Source organism: Neolamprologus multifasciatus, chromosome 7, assembly GCF_963576455.1.
Source record: "Neolamprologus multifasciatus chromosome 7, fNeoMul1.2, whole genome shotgun sequence".
Taxonomy (NCBI): Eukaryota; Metazoa; Chordata; class Actinopteri; order Cichliformes; family Cichlidae; genus Neolamprologus; species Neolamprologus multifasciatus.
Window position 1 is genome coordinate 7,334,202 of NC_140445.1, and position 19,487 is coordinate 7,353,688.

At 40.8% G+C, this 19,487-nt stretch overlaps 2 protein-coding genes across 2 annotated transcripts; one reads left to right on the forward strand and one right to left on the reverse strand.

The window, feature by feature from the left end:
- Positions 1–97: 97 nt before the first annotated feature.
- Positions 98–7,261, forward strand: usb1 (U6 snRNA biogenesis 1). The gene is made up of 7 exons (XM_085165527.1): positions 98–610; positions 1,357–1,496; positions 1,590–1,773; positions 2,860–2,913; positions 3,436–3,541; positions 3,826–3,906; positions 4,921–7,261. Exons 1-7 carry the CDS (start codon positions 444–446, stop codon positions 5,026–5,028), a joined length of 840 nt encoding a protein of 279 aa, XP_085021653.1. The 5' UTR covers positions 98–443; the 3' UTR covers positions 5,029–7,261.
- Positions 7,067–19,398, reverse strand: pla2g15 (phospholipase A2, group XV). Its single transcript, XM_085165521.1, has 7 exons — positions 19,086–19,398; positions 16,608–16,764; positions 15,314–15,432; positions 15,093–15,191; positions 13,791–14,015; positions 8,551–8,663; positions 7,067–7,825 (listed from the first exon to the last, which is right to left on the reverse strand). Exons 1-7 carry the CDS (start codon positions 19,216–19,218, stop codon positions 7,424–7,426), a joined length of 1,248 nt encoding a protein of 415 aa, XP_085021647.1. The 5' UTR covers positions 19,219–19,398; the 3' UTR covers positions 7,067–7,423.
- Between the last annotated feature and the right edge of the window lie 89 nt (positions 19,399–19,487).

The window sequence follows — 19,487 nt, forward strand, 5'->3', positions numbered from 1 at the left end:
CCAGTGTGTGAAGGCTTTAATATAAGGTTTAGCAAAAAAAAAAAAAAAAAAAAAAACCCTGTTCCGTATCTATACTTTAAAGAATAGAAAAAAAATAAACAAATATATTTTCTAAATGGCTCTTTTAAACTTGGTATATTTTGTTCCGAATAGCTCACACTGCATTAATACACATATAATACACATAAGATACACAGCTGATACAGTATATACACATTTTCTTTAATCCACAAACCATCGAAAGGGGAACTGTTTTACAGCAGGCGTTATGTTACACCGGAACCTAATTTATGGTTACAACAGGTTGTTTATATCGGAAGTGAAGCGCAGAAGGCGCTGGAAGGCAGGCACCTTTCTTATGTGCATGGTTTAAAAAGTTATATGAGCTCCCGTGAGTTGATCTCTTATTTTAAATAATGTGGCGGAATATCAGGTAGTTTAAAATGTTGGTTGGCTACAGCAGCAGCTCGGAGGACGACGGTGAGGCTGGCGGTGAAGCTGAAGGAGCGAAAAATCAGAGTGAAACTACCTGCCGAAAGTGCCAAGAGGAAGATGATGGTTTGCCAAAGAGGAAGAAACCCAAAACTGAAGAAGAGAGCCCCAAATCAAGGTGTGTCTCATGGCTGTGTAACCCTCTCTCGGGTGTTAGCGTTGGTGATATAGCTAAGCTACGGAAGACCAAACCTGCCCAAACTATAAATAAATATATAACAGAATAAAACAGTATAGGCATCGGGCAATCTATAAAATGTGAAGTAAACTAAATAATAAATAAATAAATGTTATTTCAAACCTGTCCTATCCACCTGCCTCTTTGTTTGCCCCATGTGATCATAACCTGGTTTTCCTGCAACTTTCTCAAATTGAATAGTCATAAAAACTGCGGTCATTGGCACCAAACTGACCTAACTACATAAACTGTGAAGGTCAGTAATACCTATAGAAATCATAAACAGTGAACAAAAACCAAAAAGATTTCATAATTGAAGACTATGAACTTTTTAAAATAATTACGTAACTGCTATTTTTCCACTTTTTACTTGTGAGGATTTGATGCTTTTCTTTGTCAAGCAAGATTTTCAGGTGTCTATCTTTGGATTTTTCACGCAGACAAAACAAAAGGTGAGAAAACATAACTCCATCTATACAAGGCTGATACAAAATTTTCAGATAGAATAACTTAAAATGGAGCAAATAATTGTTCAATCAAGCAATAACAAAAGTGACCGTTGAGTGAGAAATCCCGCGTTTCCCAGGACGCCCAGAATTCTTTACATCGCAGCTGAGGAAAATATAAATTATATTAAAGCATGTTGGGTAAAAATAATTACTCCATCCTGGCTGTGCTTTCTGCAGACTGCCTCTCCCTGGCTGTGTGTTGGCCATGTTTCCAGATGAGGTGGACTCACAGACTGAAGACAGCTCTCTTCATGGTGGACGCAGCCGCTCCTTCAAGCATGAAAGAGGAAATTGGGCTAGCTACGTTTATTTCCCATGTAAGGCAGTCACTGTGTACAGCAAGTGACCGGTCAACGAAGATCACGTCTTGATTTCTCACCTTGTGCCTGCTTTGCTCTCTGTCTCCTCAGATCATCCTGAAGAGGAGTTTGGGGAGCTGTTGGATGGGATTCTCTCGGCAGCATGTGCCCAGGGTGTGGTTTTGACTGCGCAGGATGAGTTCCACCTCAGCCTGTCCCAGACAGTGGTGCTCAGACACCACTGGATCCAGCCGTTCACACAGAGCCTCAAGTCAAGTCTTACAGGCTGCAAAAGGTTGTTTTATGTTTTGTTTTGTTTTTTTATTATAATGATATGGATTAATTATTTACTTCAGTGATGTCAAAAAGAGAGCTATATTTTTTTTAATGTAGAGTCCAGCTCTGTTTTTTCTTAAAGCCTCTTGTTTAGTTTTTGGCAAACTCTTAACTTTAAACCTTAACAAAACCCAGATGAATGACTTATTAAATAAGTTGAAAATATAATTTATAGAGTCAAAAACATTTTGTGTACCACGCTGTAAACATCTAGATTTGATCTCTGAAGTTGGGTATTTTAACGCGGGACTCAGTGGGTGTTGGCTTGCTTTTGTAGCCACCCTCAAGTGGCCATTGGAGGGACTGCAGCTTTTGGCATCTCTGTGTTGGCTTCATCCCCAAGAAGCTTCTGTGTGAATTTGATCACAGGTGGTTAAAAAAAAAATAAAAATAAACATGGCCACACTTCTGTGTAGGAGAAGTGAAGCCAGTGTGGAGTGCCTAAAAACCTGCATTCAATCTTTAGGCCACTAGATGGCGATAACTGTGGGGGGAAAAGACTCAGGTCCTATAGAAGTGTATGGGAAAACAGACTTCTGTAAACACTTCCCTGCTGAGTTTATGGACTCAGTCATTCATTTTGGTTCAGATTGAGTAAGAAACTGTTGATTTTATAAATCCATGTGTCAAATATAGGATTATCCGCTGTATTAAATAAGCCCACTCATGGGTTAATGATTTGTGACTGACAGATTTTTAGTCTAATAGCAGTTTGTTATGTTGGTGCTAATATGATAAAATGAACCTTGTTGTCATGGCACAGCTATAATATATTTAATTTTAATAAAAATCAGAAGTTTTATTGCATTTTCCCAGCTTCAAATGTCAAGCTTTCAAAGTGAGAAATTCTGGTATTGTGACAACACTAATGTAATGGTAAGTAAGGTGGCATTATTTTATAAGATGCAAAAGAGTTTTAACATAATAAATCTAAAATCACAAGACCAGATGGTAAAAAGAGGAAAAGATAAAGGAAACAGCAGAAAAATGCAGTTATCTATAACTCTGGTGACACACTTATTCTGGTTGTATTGCTCATCGCCAGGTTCGTGTGCTCGGCAGGGAGACTGCGCGTGTACTCTAATGCAGAGAAAACGAGGTACAGTTGAGTTTTTAATCCGAACAGAAGTCAGACTGTAAGTATTTGGACCGTTACACAGCTTCAGCACATTCACATCAGCTCACTGACATGTGTACTGATAAAACATGCATCCTGAGCTTTGTTTGAGATTTTAGGATAAACGTTTAGATGTCTGTGAACATTAGAAGTAAAGAGCTGACTGTGCAACTAACAAAGATTAGATTGCGAAAGCAAAGGTTTAAAGAAGCGTTCCTTCTAAACTTGAAGGTGGACAGACATCGATCCTGGACAGCTCAAAGTCAAAATATGTGACTTAGTTAGCGGCACTCTTGCTGCAGCTCACAGCTGCGTTCCTCAACAAGGAAATCAAAACCACCCCAGATCAGCCAGCTAGGGGAAAACATAACATTTAGTATATCATCAAACTGGATGTGTAACTGTCCTCTTACTTTACACATATTGTCATTGTTGCACAGACCGTTCAGATCTGCTGCCAAAAAGTATGAGGACAGTTTCTGTGTGTGTGTGTTTTGCCTGCAGGACATTCCTGGGGATGGAAGTGTCAACTGGGCATGCTCAGTTGTTGGAGCTGATCCGAGCTGTTGACAGGACGATGACAGAGTTTCGCCTGGAGACTTTCTACAAGGTCAGTTAAAAACACACACAAACAAATCTGCAGCTTTACCAGCTATTGTGTGATGATTTTGAATGTAGTAGAACTAGTAATGCCACATTAAATGCAGGGTCCTGATTAGTGAGCGCGATGTTCTTCTATGTTGCACCGGCCTCTTCATTCTGATCGAAGGACAGGCGTGGTGTTAAACACAGATACCAGCAGAGACTTTAATATGACACATCAGAGAACAAACAGCAAATTAAAAAACAAAAAATCATTATAATGCCTATAATGTTCCTTAATGTGTTTCATAGGATCCATCCTTCCATGTGAGTCTGGCCTGGTGTGTGGGAGACCAGACAGTGCAGATGGAGGAGTGCATGCAGGAGCTGCAGGTACTCGGACAACTTGTGATTTTCCCTAAATCCTAAATCCCAGCACTGACATCTGTTTGTATTGTCTTTATATGATTTATTTGTTCCTCCTAATTTGTTAGATCTTTTGTAGTTCTTTAGTTAATTTTAAGGGCCCAGACCGCTTGTCATAGCAAGCCGAGTCCAGGTGTGATTAATAAACTCAGTATATCTCAGATAAGAAACAGTCTGACTGAAATGTTTTTGAATTATTCTTAAAACTATGATAATAGTGGGTCACACATCAGTGCTGATATACAGTTTTCATTTCCTGTCTGTGAGAAATGGCACTTTATACCCAGACAGGGATATGAAAACCTGTAGTGGCCAAGTAGTAATTACACAAAATCAGTTTCTCTTCATTTTTGTTACTTTATTGTCAGCTCGTTGTCTTTCACTGTAAAGGATCTGCTAAACAAGGATTGGTCAGCAGTCTGGCTTTTCACAGGTTATCAGTGAAGCTCGGATAAAAGGAGGATTCACAGTTATTGATAAGATAAAATGGGATATACTGTAGTGTAATCCTGTATTTTAAATATGCTTCATTTAAACAGGGAAAACTTCAGTTATGTAGTGTAATTGTTTGAGCTGCCGTAATGCCACAGAGTTTTAGAGTTTTGGAAAATTAATCCAAACGTGTCCAAAGATCCGTGTGTCCTTGGTCATGTGTGAAATAAGGTGTTCTGGTATGTGCTTTAATATCAACATACAAATGAAAAGGTGTTACGCTTTAGTCAGCTGCTTCAGGCTTGATGAGAGGGGAGCTCAGAGAAACTCGGGTTGAAGAAAACCTGACAGCGAGCAGGTTTGGTTAACAGAATCCTGAGTTTAACTGACTGAATTTAAGTTAAAGTTAACCCTCTTTCTGGAGCAGAAGACCCAGAATTTCCTTCATTTTGGAGTTATCAAACTCTGTTTTACAAAATTAGAGCACAGGTTCTTTAGCCCAGCTGCAGTAGATGTAACTGAATTTGTTTTATTTTTTTAATGTTGTAGAGTCTAGTAGACGACCACGAAGACGGACCATTTGTGTTGAGGCTGGACTGCTCGGAGCTTCGCTGCAGGACGGGAAACAAGACTTTCCGCTTTCCTCTGGAATCCTAAAACATGAAGTAACTAATGGAGTAAAGCTGATGTTGTCTTTGCACAGATTTGAGGAAGACTCGTTACCTCAGCTCTGACTCCAGTGTTCACTGAATTGCTAACATTTTAAATGTCCTTTTACGCCCCAACGAACACAATCACAGCTAACTGCAAAAGTATTGAAATGTTTTATGTATTTAAATAAAGACGTTACTTCTTTTGTATTTTTCCATTACGTATGGGACAGTGGTGAGAGCGCTGAAGAATTACGGCATATGCATGACTGCGTCGCTGCAGGGAAGTTGTGGATTTGGTCAGCATAGAAACCTCAAGTGTCACAGCTGTACGTTTTACCAGAACAGTGGAAGGAATTCAGCGACTGGTTTCACTCATATTCAAGAAGTTTAAATGCCAAAATCCAGATTTCACATATTGAATGAAGTCAAAGTGAAGTTCTCTTAAAATTGAGCCTTTTTTTTTTTTTTTTAAGTCTGTTTTTGTACAACATTTTTGATTGGCTCCCCCTGGCAAACAGAAATAATGGGGCTTCCTGTGGTTAGAGAAAAGGTTGTGTGTGTGCCTGATTTGATCATATAATTCACATAGTCCCAATCTTCCTATACGACATCCATACATGGAGAAAATAAAACAGAGAGCTTTAGAGTAAGGTATACAAGAGGGATTCACTGCAAATATTAAAAGAATTTAATGAACAGAAGGCAGCACGTGAATAAGTAGATCATCTTGGTCTGGCCCGCTGAGGGGCGGCATGGCACAATACAGTCACGTCAGAACAGACTGTCCGATTTTGAACTTTTCACATCCACAAAAGAAAAACTCATCTCATGGTCTTGAGTCGTCCCCCGGTGGCTGTAATTAAGCTTCAGAGCATGAAATCTGGTGTCAAGAACTAATTTATTGAATCATTCTGTCCTGATATATACAAAAGTCTTAGGATTTATTAAAATCTTTGTCCTGAACAAACCATCTTAGCATTTCAAAAAAGCATCAGCTCTTTAAATGATGGCATTCAGTGTGATCAGTAGCAGACACAGTAAGAAGGGGGCCCTCTTCCCCTGACTAGCCAGCCCAGGTTGGGCTCACCCTCTGAGAGAAACCCAAAACAGATGCTTTGATAGCTCTGCACAGAGTAAAGTTTAAAACCACAAATGTAAACAATCAGCTGTGAAGTCAGTGTCAAGTGCGGGAGACTCCTAGTGTTTGAGTAAACGAAGGTAAGACCTGAGGAAAAAAAAAAGTTTTATTCTAAGCCAAATCATGGCTTTTGCAAACCTAACCTGGAGCCTTCTTCCTGTTAAACAGGGATTTCTTCCTCTCCACTGTCATCCAATGCTTGCTCATCAAAGATTGTTTGATTATTGGACTTCTATTTTGCTGACTTTCCAGCGTGAAGTGCCTTGAGGTACCCACTGATCTGATACAGATAAATTTAAAGTTTAAACCAGAAATACTTCTAGTATTCGGCAGAAGTGCCACCTTTAAATGATAAGATAACCCCATACTAGCAGGATGGCAAGAGCAACGTGTCCTATGGGCTGGTCTCTAGACTGCACTGATTCTTCAGTTGACTTTCTGCCTTACATGCAGCCTCACAAAGAGTTCTTTGATTGGTAAATCTGAGCCTCAGGGTAGCTTTTATGTTGCTTTGGCCACTTCATGAGTTTTGTAAGCCAATAAAGTTGTCCTCATGAGACCCAATCGATAAGTTTCACTGATAAAACTCCTAAGTTTCACAAATTAAATCACTAATCAGTTAAAAAGATTAAAAAGATTAAAGTCCATTTGGTAGATATAAACTCCATCTTATGACCAATAGTGTGTCATCTTCCCTCAGGAACAGTTTGAAGGCTTTAGTCCAAGAAGATATCAAATTCAACCATCTTTGAAACCTAAAGTCTGATGTGTATGGGTCTAATCCTTTAGCACGCACTTTTTGTAACATGAATCCTAACAACCAGCGATACACAGCTAAGATGAAATTTTGAAAAAAGGCAGGATTTATATATAAAAAAAAAAAAATCAGCTGGAATGAAAAGGCTATAAATTCAGTATATGCTTTAACTAGTTACAATTTTACCACAATACAGTCAGAGTTCAGAAATCTCATTCATGATCAAAACATCGCTCATTTTATTAAAGCACATGCAAGTCTACATGCAAAGAGTTAAACTCTTTGCATGTAGACTTTAGAGTAAAAAAATAAAAAAAGAATAAAAATCAATAAAAAAAAAAATATCAACCTGCATTTGTCCTAAAGAACCCCAATACTTTCCTTGAGCATTGTGGCATAAATGGGGAATATTTGGCAATCATTGTTCAGACAGGTGAGACGTCAGTTCCCGTCTTGCTCCGCGTGTCAGTAAGGCGAGCAGAGCCGTCTGCCTGCCAGCCAGCATCACGGAGAAAACACCACTTTCTTAATATAGTCCACAGTTGTCACGTTGAGCAGCATGTTAACGTGCTCATTTTGTGGAAGTTCGACCAACGTCACAGGCTGCTTCTGCTTTCCTATCCAGCGTTTGCACTGGAGGGCACTGTACAGGTTTACCGTCCCGTCCCCCTCGCCGCTCAACACTGTGGGCTCCACGTCTGGGAACTTTTCTGAGTACTGAAATGCTTCAGGAGTGGAAATGCCTACACCGTACAGACAGTGGACAGGCACGCCGGGGGGTGTGAAGTCAGCCACCAGCGATTCTGTGTCCTTCTGCATCATCCAGCCGTCCTCAAAATTGATGTCAGAGTAGAGGCGATGGTAGTCCTGCACAGTGTAGTTGGCGGTAGGTGTCTGCACAAAGACCTGGAGGTGGAAACATATTCATATTCTGTCTGTGAGCCATCCCAGCTTAATGGTGCCAAAAGTGCAATAAACCGCCAACAGTATTCCAATTTTTTGTTTTAATTTACCCCGTCTTTGATCTGATACTCTCCACTTTCTCTTGGCTCGCTGCACAAAAATGTACATAGAGAGGCTCCTGATGCATCTCTTGACAAATCCCTTTGTTTAATGTGGACTTATATTCATGTCTGCTTCATATTTATTCTTGGACTCTGCTCAAATACCTTTGCACATTTACATTTACACTGGTGCAACCCATCAGCTCATGCATGACCTGAAAAAGGCCTTTACCTCCTCTACCTTTAAACCAAAGGCTTTGTAGAGGTGCCATCGTGTAATACCTCTGGGCACTTTTGAAGCATTATCTAAAGTAAAGTTATGTTCAGTGGTCACCAGCACAAATAAGACAAACTAGACTTTGGGTAGTGTGTATTGAAACAGAAACTGCTTTTCTGCTTCAGGCTGTGTGGCTTCCTCGTTCCAATACAATGGTGAAGCTGCCACAATGCAGCAGCAAGCAAGTGTTTACTGGGTGGGTACAGACGTACAGCTCGGCATGAAGTGACAGCTTTCTTAAATCTAAAACTACATCACCAACAATTGCTGTAAGGCTGCTCTAACGTGTCAGAAATAAGTTTATGTTGACATAGAAGGAAAAATTAATTCCCATTTAAACAAACACACACCTTATCTTTGGGCCAGGAGCGGACAAAGGGAAACAGCCAGTTGGTGGAGACAGCAGAACGTTGCTGGGAGCGAATCCTGAACGGGCTGATCACTGGGATGCGGTCATTATCACCTAGAAAGTGGAACAGAAATAAAGGATGGAGAATTGAAAGATAGCTAACGCTTTCGTTGAGTGGTGACTTAGAAAAGGGAAGCATGTCCTGGCAAACACCTGATATATGCCGCAGTCCTCAGTCTCTTGGTCAGGATGCTCTTGCAGAAGATATTTTATTTCAAATATTTGTTGTCAGAGTAGCAGGAGAGTAAATTCCTGTAAACTCCGGTGTGGATTTTAGATTTGGTCTGGCATTAATAAACCAATACACTGGCCTGTAAAATTCAGTTGCAGCCTAATATCCTTTGGAAAACCAGACATTTCTTTGACAAAAATTTTTAGTGTTTGAAGTTTACACAAAGATGGACTTCTTTGTGCATGGAGGAAGCGTAGTCCTAAACAGAAGCCCCAGGTACACCACCAACCCGTTCATGTGTCTAACCGTTTTTCCCCACTCGGTGACACACCCGCCGGGGGTCAAACTCTGGTAATTGGTGATTCTGTTCTCAGACATGTGAAGCTAGAGACACCGGCAACCATAGTCAATTGTCTTCCAGGGGCCAGAGCAGGCGACATTGAAGGAAATTTAAAACTGCTGGCTAAGGGTAAACGTAAATTCAATAAAATCATAATTCACGTCGGCAGTAATGACACCCGGTTACGCCAATCGGAGGTCACTAAAATCAATATTGAATCGGTGTGTAACTTTGCCAAAACAATGTCGGACTCTGTAGTTTTCTCTGGTCCCCTCCCCAATCAGACCAGGAGTGACATGTTTAGCCGCATGTTCTCCTTAAATTGCTGGCTGTCTGAGTGGTGTCCCAAAACGATGTGGGCTTCATAGATAATTGGCAAACCTTCTGGAGGAAACCTGGTCTTGTTAGGAGAGATGGCATCCATCCCACTTTGGATGGAGCAGCTCTCATTTCTAGAAATATCGACAAATTTATTAAACCCCTCAAAACATGACTATCCAGAGTTGGGACCAGGAAGCAGAGTTGCAGTCTTACACGCCTCTCTGCAGCTTCTCTCCTCCTGCTACCCCCCCAAAAACCCATCTCCATAGAGACTGTGTCTGCTTCCAAAAAGACAAAAAACAAACTAAAAACCAGCAACAAACAACTTAAACAATCACAAAGAAAGAACAATACAGTATCCACATCTGAACCAAAGAGTAAAACAGTGAAATGTGGATTATTAAATATTAGGTCTCTCTCTTCCAAGTCTCTGTTAGTACATGACTTAATAATTGATCAACAAATTGATTTACTCTGCCTTACAGAAACTTGGTTGCAGCAGGATGATTATGTTAGTTTAAATGAATCAACACCCCCGAGTCATTCTAACTACCAGAAATCTCGAAGCACAGGTCGAGGGGGCGGTGTGGCAGCAATTTTTCACACCAGTCTATTAATTAATGAAAGACCAAGACAGACTTTTAATTCATTTGAAAGCCTGATGCTTAACATTGTCCACCCCAGCTGTGAAACTCAGAAACCAGTCTTACTTGTTATCATCTATCGTCCACCTGGGCCTTACACAGAGTTTCTGTCTGATTTCTCAGACTTTATATCTAATTTAGTTCTGAGCTCAGATAAAATAATTATTGTGGGTGATTTTAACATCCATGTAGATGCTAAAAATGACAGCCTCAACATGGCATTTAATCTGTTGTTAGACTCAATTGGTTTCTCTCAAAATGTAAAAGAACCCACCCACCACTTTAATCACACTCTAGATCTTGTGTTAACATATGGCATAGAAACTGAACATTTAACAGTGTTTCCTGAAAACCCTCTCCTGTCTGATCATTTCCTGATAACATTTACATTTACAATAATTGATTACGCAGCAGTGGAGAGTGGACTTTATCAAAGTAGATGTCTTTCTGAAAGCGCTGTAACTAAGTTTAAGAATATAATCCAGCCACTGTTATCATCGTCAATGCCCTGTACCAACACAGAGCAGAGCAGCTATCTGAACGCTACCCCAACAGAGGTCGATTATCTTGTTAATAATTTCACCTCCTCACTACGTACGACTCTGGATACTGTAGCTCCAGTGAAAACTAAGGTCTCTAATCAGAAGTACCTGACCCCGTGGTATAATTCTCAAACACGTACCCTAAAGCAGATGACTTGTAATCTGGAGAGGAAATGGCGTGTCACAAATTTAGAGGATCATCATTTAGCCTGGAGAAATAGTTTGTTGCTTTATAAGAAAGCCCTCCGCAAAGCCAGAACAGCTTACTACTCATCACTGATTGAAGAAAATAAGAACAACCCCAGGTTTCTCTTCAGCACTGTAGCCAGGCTGACAAAAAGTCAGAGCTCTGTTGAGCCAACCATCCCTTTAACGTTAACTAGTGATGACTTCATGAACTTCTTCACAAATAAAATTTTTATCATTAGAGAAAAAATTACCAATAATCATCCCACAGATGTAATATTATCTACAGCTACTCTTAGTTCCATTGATGTTAAGTTAGACTCTTTTTTTCCAATCGATCTTTCTGAGTTAACTTCAATAATTACTTCCTCCAAACCATCAACGTGTCTTTTAGACCCCATTCCTACAAAACTGCTCAAAGAAGTGCTGCCATTGATTAATTCTTCGATCTTATATATGATCAACCTATCTCTAATAATCGGCTATGTACCACAGGCCTTCAAGGTGGCTGCAGTTAAACCTTTACTCAAAAAGCCATCTCTAGACCCAGCAGTCTTAGCTAATTATAGGCCAATCTCCAACCTTCCTTTCATATCAAAAATCCTTGAAAGAGTAGTTGTCAAACAGCTAACAGATCATCTGCAGAGGAATGGTTTATTTGAAGAGTTTCAGTCAGGTTTCAGAGTTCATCACAGCACAGAAACAGCTTTAGTGAAGGTTACAAATGATCTTCTTATGGCCTCTGACAGTGGACTCATCTCTGTGCTTGTCCTTCTTGACCTTAGTGCAGCATTCGATACTGTTGACCATAATATTCTATTAGAGCGATTAGAACATGCTGTAGGTATTACAGGTATTGCACTGCAGTGGTTTGTATCATATCTATCTAATAGACTCCAATTTGTGCATGTAAATGGAGAGTCCTCTTCACACACTGAGGTTAATTATGGAGTTCCACAGGGTTCGGTGCTAGGACCAATTCTGTTTACATTATACATGCTTCCCCTAGGCAGCATCATTAGAAGACATAGCATACATTTTCACTGCTATGCAGATGACACCCAGCTCTATCTGTCCATGAAGCCAGATAACACACACCAATTAGTTAAACTGCAGGAATGTCTTAAAGACATAAAGACTTGGATGGCCACTAACTTTCTGCTTCTTAACTCAGATAAAACTGAGGTCATTGTACTCGGCGCTGAAAAGCTTAGAAATATGGTATCTAACCAGATTCTTACTCTGGATGGCATTACCTTGGCCTCCAGTAACACTGTGAGGAACCTTGGAGTCATTTTTGACCAGGATATGTCCTTCAACGCACATATTAAACAAATATGTAAGACTGCGTTCTTCCATTTGCGCAACATCTCTAAAATTAGAAATATCCTGTCTCAGAGTGACGCTGAAAAACTAGTTCATGCATTTATTACTTCCAGGCTAGACTACTGCAATTCATTATTATCAGGATGTCCAAAAAACTCACTGAAAAGCCTTCAGTTAATCCAAAATGCTGCAGCAAGAGTACTGACAGGGACTAGAAAGAGAGAGCATATTTCTCCTGTTTTGGCTTCCCTTCATTGGCTTCCTGTTAAATCCAGAATTGAATTCAAAATCCTGCTCCTCACATACAAGGTCTTAAATAATCAGGCCCCATCTTATCTTAATGACCTTGTAGTACCATATCACCCTATTAGAGCACTTCACTCTCGCTCTGCAGGCCTACTTGTTGTTCCTAGAGTATTTAAAAGTAGAATGGGAGGGAGAGCCTTCAGTTTTCAGGCCCCTCTTCTGTGGAACCAGCTTCCAGTTTGGATTCGGGAGACAGACACTATCTCTACTTTTAAGATTAGGCTTAAAACCTTCCTTTTTGCTAAAGCATATAGTTAGGGCTGGACCAGGTGACCCTGAATCCTCCCTTAGTTATGCTGCAATAGATGTAGGCTGCCGGGGGATTCCCATGATGCATTGAGTTTTTCCTTTCCAGTCACCTTTCTCACTCACTATGTATTAACAGACCTCTCTGTATTGAATCGTATCTGTTATTAATCTCTGTCTCTCTTCCACAGCATGTCTTTATCCTGTCTTCCTTCTCTCACCCCAACCGGTCGCAGCAGATGGCCGCCCCTCCCTGAGCCTGGTTCTGCCGGAGGTTTCTTCCTGTTAAAAGGGAGTTTTTCCTTCCCACTGTCGCCAAAGTGCTTGCTCATAGGGGGTCATATGATTGTTGGGCTTTTCTCTGTATCTATGAAGCGCCTTGAGGCGACATTTGTTGTGATTTGGCGCTATATAAATAAAATTGAATTGAATTGAATTGAACTTCTAGCTGATCATTGCATTTCCAAAAATGCAAAAAAACTTCTAGATTAGCATGCAAAGATGTTATTCATCTCCATGTTCCACACGTTTTTAATTTGAAGACTGCATCTGCAATTAGAAAGAAACCAGTCAAACTACATTTTGCTGATGTAGTTTTGAGGGCCCTCAATTTGGTGCTCAGCTGGGATTCTCAGTCTGAATCTTTGGCCAATTAAAGCAGCAAATGTCTGATAATTGTGATTAAGATGCTACAGTTCAGCATTAATTATACATGTGATATATTTTGCATAGAACTAACTATGAATGAGGAATCTAATGTCAGGGCTAGTAGCTGGTTCAATTAGCAGGACAGTTGTTACAGTAACACTATCTAAATATATAGCCAAGTATATCTAATATGTCTGAATATTCCCATCAGTAAATGTTTAATCTTTAGTGGCAAACTGTGAGCTGGTTGAACAACCTCTCTACATTACATTAACTGTTTTAATTTTATGCACAAATAAGCCAATTATGAGACTTTTTTTTAAAAGCATGTCTGATCCAAAAATGTTCTGTTCACAGTATTCTGGTGCCGAGGCACAGAGTTTGTGACTATGCCGTGCAGTCAACAACATGCACATCAGTACTTTTTTGTAACGCTGGTTCGTCTCTTACCAGAGATGACCACACGTAAGGTCTTCACTACGCCGGCCCACGGCGCTCCGAGAGAGACGAAAGCCTTGATGTACCGATCTTTCCAAGCCTGTGGCTGCTGGTTGAGGAAGTACAGAGTGTACAGGTTGCCCATGCTGTGCGCGATGAGCACCACGGGCTCTCCAGCCTTCTCCACCATCTCTTCAATCATCTTTTGCAGCGCCAAGAAATAATCTTTATTCTCATCTGACGAAGAGACGAGAGCAGATAATGACACACACAAAACGTTATGACATTCACCGACTGTCAAACAAATAAAACTAGACTGCAAATATTTAGTATGAGAAGAAATTTGACGCCCTCACGGTTTAATCAATTTTCTCACATTTCTACACAAGTCTACTTTTTCAAGAGACAAAGCCATCATGGAAGACTTAAACCTTCCAAGGCTTTTTTTATGCTCAGGGCATGAAAGCAGAAATGCAGTGCATGACAAATGTGTCAGCTGCTTTATAGCACGAACATGTTCTTCAAAATACTGGCTACTGTGCTTTATATGTCCTTCTGTTCCAGTAAAGAGATGCATGTCAAGAGTTATGCAATCACCTCATGAGACTAGTTCATTAGAAAACTAAGGAAAGTCCCGGCCAACCAAATATTGAGGAGTCACTCGTGTGCTGCTGCAAAACAGCTGGCTGCATATAGATCTTTAATGCTTGTGTAATAAGCTAGTTGAAATATCACATGTCCAAGACACCACAGGTCATCACGCCTGAACTGTCTTGTTTCTAACAGACTTTCGACCATTCTGGTACAGTTAGACTTAGAATATAAGAAGGCAGACTGCAGTTTCCAATTTGGAAATTCGAGAGCGCCAGTCGAGCTGAGGTGAATGCTTGGCCTGTTCTTATATCACAATGGGCAACAACCACAAAAGTGGTCTATGGAGGAAAGACAGAAATGAGGGATCTTTTTTAAAGACACCTGCTCAAAAATAAACAGTGGACGTCGGTTTGCATGACACGCTCACTTCAAGCACTCTGGACATGGATGTAAAAGGAAATTTGACCCCGTTTGAGGGCAGAAAATATACAACTAATAATTTTAATCCCCAACATTATCTTCACAACTGCTGGAAACCAAAACTCAAGAGGTTTCTGGTCTAGAAGAATCAACTTTTGAAAGGGGAACTGGAGCAAAGCAGTTCTGGTAAAATATGAAATACACCTGTTACCCTCGTCAGTTTTGTGATTTTTTATTTTATTTAAATATGCACCACTTCTGGCCATGTTTCCGCCTGGTTTTTCAAGTGTGGTAGCTTACTGGGTGCTTTCCTCCAATCATAGGGTGCTCCTCTGACATCATCATCTCTGGTGTAACCCCAGTCTACTAGTGCCTGCACTATACTGAAGAAATACATTCCTGCAACACACACACACGAGAAAACATTAAGCATTAAATATGGTATCAGGGTAAATTTGATCAGCAACAAAATCTGGTCCCAGTGAGAGGAAAACAGTTACAAATGTGAGCATTTAACCCACCCACACTGCGTTTGCTTGGATCCAGGTACTCCACTGAGAATGTCTTCCCGAACCCAGGGACGCGGATGTCCACACCTGGTGGGGAAGAGGTGGTGTGTGTGGTCTGGTTGTAGATCAGCCTGCACACACACAAGTTTGCAATATTCAATTTATCTCAGTTCTGCATCTGCGGTCAACCAAAGACACACACACGCGCACTTTACGATGCAACAGAAACACTTCTCGTTTTAAGTTTCCGTTATGCCACCTTCTTGTTATTTATGTGTGACAACAACTTCCACATGTGCAGTTTGTAGATATACAACGCAGATGAAAGTAAAGATGTTTGGTATGAAAAGCAGAAATGAGCATCTGAGAACATGCCAAGCTTTAAATGCTATAGCTACATTTGGTCATGTTCCTTATTCGAGGGAAATCTGCCATTACATTGTACTATAGAGGCAACGAGTGGAGGTACCCTGCTGTAACCCGAACTAACATTTTACGTTGGAGTATTTCCAGTTAATAATTCTGTTATGTGTCTGTAGGACTGACTCCTTCAGCAGTTTCCATCCCTTTGTGGAAATGTGGGTAAATAAAACTGAAATGACAGTAAGTGATGATCACTAACAACATTGGCAAATATAAGCACTTCTTTTCCAGGGATCTCTACAGCAGAGATGCAAAGTGGTATTGGCATGATCTGAAGCCACAGAGCCACAATAATGGGATCCAATCACCCCTTGAAAACCTGGTAACCCGGTCAAGCTGCAGTACAAATGTGCTGCTTGCAGAAAATCATTCAGTCACGTGAGAACCGATCTATTCCCATTGCTTTGATTTCAAAATAAAAGCTCATACTTTGTGAAAATAAATTGCAGTGCAAAGAAAGTCAGGTTAAAATTCCCATGATCGATTTAGTCAACCCAGATTAGTCAATCCGAGTCCAAAGGAGGACTAGAGTAAGAATTTGTCTTACACGTCTCTCTCCAGATGTTTTACTTTATCATTCTTATGACTGTACTAAAGTACAGGTTGACTCGATTCCTAATATTTTTGAGCAGATTGCACTTTGTTATCCTCTAGACCTTGTTGATAAAGGGGAGGACTAGCTTATCCAGGTATTGGCACCTCAGCATTTCTCCACCAAAAAACAGCACATTAAGATTTTATATTTTTTACAATCAATGAAGACACACAACAATAAAAGCTAGTAATTTAAAAAGGGGCAACTTGGTTAATGGTAATTAATTCCGCGACTGACAAACAGCACTTTTCTCTTCTTCACGTGACAAATTCAGGCACCGACACCCACCTAATGTTGTCTATCCAGCAGTCTATGGCTACAGGCACCAGCAGCTCCAGGTTGAGCCACAGTGTGAAGTATGTGTCAGTCTTCTTGTAGCAGATGTAATGGACCACAGTGGGTTTGTCCAGCCTCGCCTCCAGCTGGTTTCCCAGATCTCCTGGAACTGCAACGAGCAACATTAGCAATGATTCACTTATCAGGGACATTGATCAGCACTTAGCCTTTAGACTATTAACATGCACTTATGTAACCATATAGAAGCTGTGCAAATTACTCTAAATCCCAAGAAGCCAGTGGAGGAGTGGATGAACTGCAGAAATTTAATCTGGCATTAGGCATTAGTTAGGAAGCCATGGATCCAGCAGAGTAGTCAGTCTCATCATGCATGCAGCACATCTGACTGTACAATCATTTTAAAAACATGCTTTAGACATTCAGCTGCAATTCAGCCTTTGGTCTGAAGCAGTTGAGGAGTTTGTATTACTGTTCCCATACTCCAAAAACCTTCCCAGAACTTCCCCAGTGACACTTTAATCAAAACTATAGGTGGACACCATGGGAACTGTACTTTTATTTTAGTCCATACAAATAAATCCTTTAAAGACTTCTGTCAAAGGGACGCTCAGTCTCCGCACACAGGTTCCACACGGGTGGACGTTAAGGGGGGAAACTGCAGTTTGTGTGAAGCAAGCCACAACTGACCAAGGCGGATGACCCACTGGTTAAATAAATGAGGAAAAATAAAATCTAAAAACAGAGTTGCAAAAAAAAACAAAAAAAAACCCCCAACAACTCATGGCTTCAGCCAGATGTCAGCAGCTGTCATGTAGGACACATGATCTGTCAGGAGAAGTCCCCAAAAAACCAATATGGTGCTTGCAGTAAGTGATTTTGTAAACCATACAGAAACTGGGACTACTTCAAATTAGCACAGAATCTGAATCGGAAACAGCAAAGCTGAGTGATTGTGTGAAACTGTAATATGTATCAAGAAGGAAGCAAAAATTCCCTTCTGACAAAAATCCGAACAAGAACTACTGGGGCGCCAGAGGCTGCAGATACAGATGCGTCTTGAAAATCACTCGTCCTTGGGATCGCCATCAGCTCGTGACGGCATGGCTGGCCTCTGGAGGAGTCAACTCCCAGTTACCTCCGATAGTGTGGGGCTATTGCCCCTTGGCATCAGGGCGAGAAGGGTGGGACAAATGGCCCGGGTCTCCTGGGCCTCTGCCTCTGCCATTGTGTTTCGTGACACTCACATGATCATATCTATTTCTATTTTTCCCCTTCTCTCTTTCAAGTGCCGTTTGTGTTTTTAAATCAAAAATGCAGCAGTTGGCGCTTTGTCCCTTATCCTTATCTTTCTCCTTTTTCCACTATGCTCTTTTTTTCTTTCTAATATACTCCTGCCTGTCTGTCAGCTGTGGCATTTTTAATGCCGGACATAGTACTTGTAATGTGTACAGGTGTAATTATAACTCTTAACAAGCTATGCTTACATTAAGAAGTCAGGGAAGGTTTCAGCTGAATAGAACACAAGTCACTACACCTGTGCTTTCCATTCTGTAAGCTGTATAAAAAAATAAAATTAAAAAAAAAAAAAAAAAAGGCTACAGTACAGCCAAACAAGTATAAAACATGAAATGAAAAATGAGATTGAGGTAAAACCTATTTCGTTTTTTATTCTTATTTATTTTAAAGTCACTCCTAAAGGTTAAATGGCCCAGAAAGGTATGAGGAGAGACTCCCTCCCTCCCTCTGGAGGAGCTGATTGGCTGTTGAGCTGAAGAGTCGCGTTCTGTCATATGACCGGATGACTGAGCTGTAAACAATTACCCTTTAACACAGGCACAGCTGGCAGGTTTAAATCTTTCCTCAAATAACGTTAATCAGTCAGTTTTGTCCACAGCAGTACAGCTTTTTTTTGTTTTGTTTTCAGATAGATGAAGATAGCCGCCTTCTTATTTCTTATGTCGAACCAACCCTCGTTCAAGAATCCAACAATTTAAGGACGCCTCGCTTGAAAGCAAATTTTTAACTCTGCATTTATTGTGGGAACGCGTTTTAGAGTTTATTTTGATACAGCACAGCTAAAATAATGAAACGTCATATTATCTGATAATAAGAGAGTCTTGAACACCGAGATGCACACACGAGGATTTCTCTGTTTTGGCTGGTGATGACAACCACAACAACAGGCCAAACATTTACAAAAGTTCAAAATGAATTGACTTATGTGTAATATGTTGTAGCCGAATTGAAGACTTGCCAAGTAGTAATATGATAAATACAGAATTATTTTTAAGTTAACATGATGGCTGATAAACATCAGGAGAACTTAAATTTGACCCCCTTTGAATGGAGTTTGGTCTCCTTTCGAAATCGCCAGCTGCCGATTAGCTAACTGACGGACGACAGCAAGTTGTGCAACTATTTGGCAACAGAAGACAAACTAAGGAATAAATTGATGAAGGAAACACTTACTGAGGACGACCGGGGGTTTGGGGGATTGACGAGGCTTTTCGCCGAGACATTTCCCCGCCGGTTTCTCGGAGCTGGGTGCCGACAACAGCAAAAGCCCGACACAGAAGGCAGTTACCCGGTGCCAACCCGCCATGACTCCTGATATCTCATAGCCTGAAGAGCATAATACCTCCGCGGTGTGGGGAGCCAGCTGCGGTTTGCTGTTAAAGCCCACAGCTGCGGGTAAACTACCTCTGTGGACGATCACTCAATGGGAACGATCACGAGTTCCGGATTTTAAGAGCACACAGTGTCCTGCGAAAAACAGTTACGCCTTTAAGAAAGTGCCCCTCCTGCCATCCTCAGGAGGGGTAGGAGGGGTCACCTCTTTCAAAGTAAAAGCTTCCACTGTTCTGCAAGCTT

What these genes read in the sequence shown, in the direction of transcription:
- usb1 (XM_085165527.1), top strand. Translation starts at nt 444, where the DNA reads ATGTTGGTTGGCTACAGCAGCAGCTCGGAGGACGACGGTGAGGCTGGC. An exon ending in TAGCTACGTTTATTTCCCAT is followed by an intron (nt 1,497 to 1,589) that starts GTAAGGCAGTCA and finishes CTGTCTCCTCAG; the next exon opens with ATCATCCTGAAGAGGAGTTT. An exon ending in AGTCTTACAGGCTGCAAAAG is followed by an intron (nt 1,774 to 2,859) that starts GTTGTTTTATGT and finishes GCTCATCGCCAG; the next exon opens with GTTCGTGTGCTCGGCAGGGA.
- pla2g15 (XM_085165521.1), bottom strand. Translation starts at nt 19,218, where the DNA reads ATGGCGGGTTGGCACCGGGTAACTGCCTTCTGTGTCGGGCTTTTGCTG. An exon ending in TGATTGGAGGAAAGCACCCA is followed by an intron (nt 14,016 to 15,092) that starts GTAAGCTACCAC and finishes TCTCTTCGTCAG; the next exon opens with ATGAGAATAAAGATTATTTC. An exon ending in CTTACGTGTGGTCATCTCTG is followed by an intron (nt 8,664 to 13,790) that starts GTAAGAGACGAA and finishes TCCACTTTCTAG; the next exon opens with GTGATAATGACCGCATCCCA.